The sequence below is a fragment of the Hyla sarda genome, chromosome 4, assembly GCF_029499605.1.
Source record: "Hyla sarda isolate aHylSar1 chromosome 4, aHylSar1.hap1, whole genome shotgun sequence".
In the NCBI taxonomy this organism is placed as follows: Eukaryota; Metazoa; Chordata; class Amphibia; order Anura; family Hylidae; genus Hyla; species Hyla sarda.
This window is the reverse complement of record NC_079192.1, coordinates 139,149,474-139,155,473: the sequence shown is the minus strand read 5'-3', so window position 1 is coordinate 139,155,473 and position 6,000 is coordinate 139,149,474. Positions and strand designations below refer to the sequence as shown.

Sequence of the window (6,000 nt, the reverse complement as noted above, 5' to 3'; positions counted from 1 at the left end):
TAGTGTGTGTGTATGTATATATATATATATATATATATTTATTGTGTGTGTGTATATATATATATATATATATATAAATATATATATATATTATTGTGTGTGTATATATATAATAGTGTGTGTGTGTATATATATATATATATATATATATATATATATATATTTATTAGATATATACATTTTTTTGTATATTTACATAAATGTACAAATGTGTGCTCACCGAGTTTGCATTTCAGTTTATACATTCATGTTGCGCTTGTGTATTTTTATCCAATATAACTGATATATGTATCCTGTCCTACTGACTTTCCAGAGCCGCATTTTCTGCACGCAATAGAGTACGGCAACTACATCTACTTCTTTTTCCGAGAGATTGCTGTGGAGCATAATAATTTAGGCAAGGTAAGTGCAAATTTGGGGGGTTCCAAGTTCTAGTGTTTAGCATGGTATGAGCGAAGATGAGGAGTTCAAGTTCACAAATGTGGCATAACATTTTGAGCGAGTCGGTGCTTGATAAATCTCTCTGCTATTATAAAATTATCCATTAGCCTTGGGGCTGTTCATTTTCATCTGCTTCTTCTACAATCTATTGCTGAGATATTTGCCTCACTCTTTTCTTTAATTAATCTTCAAAGACGGACTTTCCATGACCTAGAAAACGAATGTATCTAATGCAGCCTAGGTGTGTTATCAGTCCTTCAAATGTGCAGAAAAGAATACATGGCTATATCCGAGACCAAAATGGCTGGCAGATTCCTGCATGACCCTGATTAGAAAATCACTTTATTTCTTGGCAAGAATGAAATGCATAAATATGTTTATATTTCAACAGAGGTTCCCTTGTGCCTCCCAAATGTTAAATATTTAAATGACACAAATGCAGTTTATGATACTTTGGCTACATTATAGACATTCTACTGTAAATTATTAAACCATTTACGCATGGTTAATTAAAGAGTCCACAAAAGGTGGGGAATCTGTGCGAATGTTATGGGCTTTGCTCACTGGTGCATTAAAATGGACATCAGGTTGCAGTTAAATGCGGTCTGCTTTCTTTCACGGCTTAATGTGGACAAACTAAGGTTTGCTGAAAGCGAAAATTTCGAACATCCAAGAAAGTGAAAATTCCATATAATTGGCATTTGTCTTCATATGACATAGAATATAAAAGGAAAAAGATTTACCGAATATACTCGAGTATAAGCCGACCCGAATATAAGCCGAGGCCCCTAATTTCACCCCAAAAACCCAGGAAAAGTTATTGACTCGACTATAAGCCTAGGGTGGGAAATAAAACATCCCCCCCCTGTCATCATCCGCCCCCCTCATTAACAGTCTAAGGATCGACCGATATCATCGGCCGATATTCACGAATTTGGACGTTATCGGCAATTACCTTGCCGATAATGCCCAGCCCCCCGCACCGCGCCACCCCCCCCCCCACCTGCACCGCCCTGGCCACTGCCCCATTGCCTCCCCCATCCCCGGTTCTATAATTACCTGTTCCCAGGGTCCACGCTATTTCTGGCTCCTGTGCACAGCAACAGCTCAGGAGGACGGTGCCGGAGACAGAAATAGAGCGGACCCGGGCCCCACGGGAGCAGATAATTATAAAACGGGGAATAGGGGAGGCAATGGGGCGGCGTCTCTGGCCGGAGCGGTGCGGGGTGGGGGGTGTGGCGCGGTGCTTTGTGTGGGGGGGGGGTGCAGTGCAGGGGGGGTGCGGTGTGGTGCAGTGCGCCAGAATATCGGTATACGTTATCGGCCCTAACCTCCACAGAATATCGGTATCGGCCCTAAAAGACGATATCGGTCGATCCTTAATTAACACCCCCGTCATCATCACCCTGTCATCATCCCCCTTGTCATCATCCCCCCCTTCATCATCCCCCCCTTCATCATCCCCCCCTTCATCATCCACCCCTTCATCATCCCCCTGTCATCATCCCCCTCGTCATCATCCCCCCCCCCCTTCATCATCACCACCTGTCAATCCCTTCATCAGTGGTCTTCAACCTGCGGACCTCCAGATGTTGCAAAACTACAACTCCCAGCATGCCTGGACAGCCATCGGCTGTCCGGGCATGCTGGGAGTTGTAGTTTTGCAACATCTGGAGGTCCGCAGGTTGAAGACCACTGAGAAAGGATTGACAGACGGAGAGTTCACTCAAGTATAAGCCGAGGGGGGCGTTTTCAGCACGAAAAATCGTGCTGAAAAACTCGGCTTATACTCGAGTATATACGGTATATATCTTTTTTGTATAATTTAAAAAAAAACTTGAAATCCTTTTTAATGTACCTTTTTATATCGGTAGTTTTTGATCTTATCAACATTTGTGCTAAATGTCCCTATTCTATTTTGTTAGCGTTTGCCGTGATAAGTTATGGGCACGGGTAGAAGGTTCTGTGGCCAGACTATTATAAGACAGCAGGAAGGGAGTGTGCTGATGGTGTCAGGAGTCAGTGACCTGTTCATTCATGTGCTTTTGTATTAATAACAGGGCACCACATGGCAGGGGCAGTCATTATAGATCCAAAGGCATTATCTAGCACAGGAGGTTGCTCAGAATACTAATATTACTGAGTCAAAATATGAGGACTTTGCAAAAGTGATGCAGTAATATGGTTGCAAAAGCAGAACTATGTAAACAGTGCCTGATGCTAAAATAATCCAAAACAAAGAAATGATGGGGCACTGCCTGTGTGAACAGTAATAAGGAGCAATATGCCACAAACACTCAGCTGAAGTAGATGTCTTTAGCAGTCCAGGGACAGTGCGGTGCTGCACGAACATAGGTATGTAGACATAATAACCAATTTGAAGGAGAGGAAATCTTGGCACACACCTGTAAATCCTGCTGCAACAGTTTATTCAGCGTTCATAAATGGAACATAGACATAGCTGGACCCAGTGTCACGAGCAGAGCTAGGACAGCAGGAGCGTACAGCTGGACGACAACTGCTGTTTCACACCGTTAGGCGTTTCATCAGGCCCCCCGATCTCTGATTTAACCTCCTTCAAATTGGTTATAGTGCCTGATTCTAAGTCTGGAAAGCTACTGAAAAATCTACAGTGCAGAGTCCTATTATATGCCATGAAACTATAGGATATACAGTACAGACCAAAAGTTTGGACGCACCTTCTCATTCAGAGTTTTCTTTATTTTCAGGACTATGAAAATTGTAGATTCACACTGAAGGCATCAAAACTATGAATTAACACATGTGGAATTATATACATACCAAAAAAGTGTGAAACAACTTAAAATATGTGATATTCTAGGTTCTTCAAAGTAGCCACCTTTTGCTTTGATTACTGCTTTGCACACTCTTGGCATTCTCTTGTTGAGATTCAAGAGGTAGTCACCTGAAATGGTTTTCACTTCACAGGTGTGCTGGTGTGAAGGAGGAGGTGTGATGTTGTGGGGGTGCTTTGCTGGTGACACTGTTGAGGATTTATTTAAAATTGAAGGCATACTGAACCAGCATGGCTACCACAGCATCTTGCAGCGGCATGCTATTCCATCCGGTTTGCGTTTAGTTGGACCATCATTTATTTTTCAACAGGACAATGACCCCAAACACACCTCCAGGTTGTGTAAGGGCTATTTGACCAAGAAGGAGAGTGATGGGGTGCTACCCCAGATGACCTGGCCTCCACAGTCACCGGACCTGAACCCAATTGACATGGTTTTGGGGTGAGCTGGATCGCAGAGTGAAGGCATAAAGGACCAACAAGTACTAAGCATCTCTGGGAACTCCTTCAAGACTGTTGGAAGACCATTTCAGGTGACTACCTCTTGAAGCTCATCAACAGAATGCCAAGAGTGTGCAAAGCAGTAATCAAAGAAAAAGGTGGTTAGAACCTAGAATATGACATATGTTCACACTTTTTTGTTCTGTATATAATTCCACATGTGTTAATTCATAGTTTTGATGCCTTCAGTGTGAATCTACAATTTTCATAGTCATGAAAATAAAGAAAACTCTGAATGAGAAGGTGCGTCCAAACTTTTGGTCTGTACTGTACATAGCATTCTCTATCTAGAAAAGGTTGCTCTTTGTAAGCTACACAGGACGTTACAGTTTTACTGCCTGTAAAGTAACAGCATAATGTAGTAAATGCATTCTCTTTTGTTCTTGGTCAGTTTGGTCCCATGACCTCTCATGCAATGTTTATGATTGAACGTATACGTGTGCTTGTACTTCTTCACGCTTTATCAATTCACCTCTATTTTCTAGGCTGTACATTCCCGTGTAGCACGTATATGCAAAAATGACCTAGGAGGGTCGCAAAGGGTCCTTGAAAAACATTGGACTTCATTTGTGAAGGCAAGACTCAACTGCTCTGTTCCAGGGGATTCTTTCTTCTACTTTGATGTTCTGCAGTCCATAACAGACATAATAGAAATCAATGGAGTTCCAACTGTTGTTGGCGTGTTTACTACACAGCTAAATAGGTAAAAAGAAGAGACTGACATCAAATACGTTCTCCACTTTCTTCTTGCATTTCCAATTGTTTCTATTGTGCAATGTGCATGAGAAAGATTTTCTTATTTTCGGCTTCTTTCTCAGCATACCAGGTTCAGCGGTTTGCGCTTTTACTATGGATGACATTGAGAAAGTATTCAGAGGAAGGTTTAAAGAACAAAAGACTCCAGACTCTGTTTGGACAGCTGTTCCTGAAGATAAAGTACCCAAACCAAGGTATTAGAGAAAAAAAGATCAGCTCCACAGATATTTACCAAAAGCACATAAAGGTGTGCTTCACTTTGTAGGAAACCAGTGAAAATACCTGATATTATATCGGGGTAATGTATCATGTTCCTCTTTTTTAGGCCAGGCTGCTGTGCAAGACATGCTCTCGGTGAAGGCTTCAGGTCCTCTACTGAATTCCCTGATGAAACCCTGGCCTTTATAAAGTCCCACCCTTTAATGGATTCTGCAGTCCCTTCTATTGTTGAAGAGCCTTGGTTCACGAAAACTCGTGTCAGGTACTGTATATAAATAAGAAAAATAAAGGTTAAAGGGTAAAAAAAAATGTTTGCAGCATGGCCAGACATTTCACTTACAGTCATGCTCTTACGGGGATGGCCTACCATGTGATATATCGCTACTCAGAGCCACTAATTGTAATTTATTTATTTTATTTTTATTTTTTTTACTTGGGGGGGGCCCTCTCTGAAACAATAATTTTATTATTCATCCTGAAACATTTTTTTTATCATATTCACATTTATGCATTTAAAAACCCTTGTAACTAAATAACATATTATTTGGAAAATCTATTGTTCTCATTTTTGCTGTTTTCTATTTTATTTCCCTTTGGCCACTACAGCATTCACAACAAGCACACCTCTTACTTGTGCTGTGCATGTTGGCATGTGTTATCAGAATCATCTTATCATTGGAGGCTATAATTACTGTATTACTGAAGCCTCTATACACTAGTCTATACACGTCAGATATTCTGTTATTATTATTATTAATAATAATAATAAATTCTATATATTTATACGTGCTTATTATCTATATAAAAATAATGTTAAGCCACAGGTGCCTCTATAATGACTTGCCATAGTCCCCCTTTAACTACTAGCCACAGCCTGCCTATAATTCCCACCTTTAATTGCTAGCTAACTGCCAATTACAGAAGGGCAGAGCATTCCCAGTACAAAATGTTGTATTAGCCAATATCCTCAGTTCCTATCATTATTCTCCTATCCACTATCCTCAGCTTGGAACATAAGCTCTCTAGAAGGTGACTGCAGCCTTAAAGGGGTACTTTACTTGCCAGTGTTCGGAAGTAAATGTTCTGAACGTTGTTTTTGGTCCGTGGGGGTCATGCCCCTCCCATTAACTTGCATTGAGGGGGCGTGACTATGACATCACGAGGGGCATGGCCAACCCCCATAGCACGAAAACAGCATTTGGAACATTTACTTCCGAACGCTGGCCAGTGGAGTACCCCTTTAAATGAAATAAAAACTAAAATATACA

General features: G+C 41.1%; 1 protein-coding gene across 5 annotated transcripts in view; it reads left to right on the top strand.

Moving 5' to 3' along the window:
• SEMA6D (semaphorin 6D) overlaps window positions 1-6,000 on the top strand; it is a 155,010-nt gene that overhangs the window by 127,603 nt on the left and 21,407 nt on the right. For all 5 annotated transcript variants that reach the window (XM_056572288.1, XM_056572292.1, XM_056572289.1 and 2 more), the window contains exons 9-12: window positions 314-402; window positions 4,243-4,460; window positions 4,576-4,707; window positions 4,839-4,994. In XM_056572288.1, coding sequence (XP_056428263.1) covers window positions 314-402; window positions 4,243-4,460; window positions 4,576-4,707; window positions 4,839-4,994 — 595 coding nt within the window. The remainder of the gene's footprint in view (window positions 1-313; window positions 403-4,242; window positions 4,461-4,575; window positions 4,708-4,838; window positions 4,995-6,000) is intronic.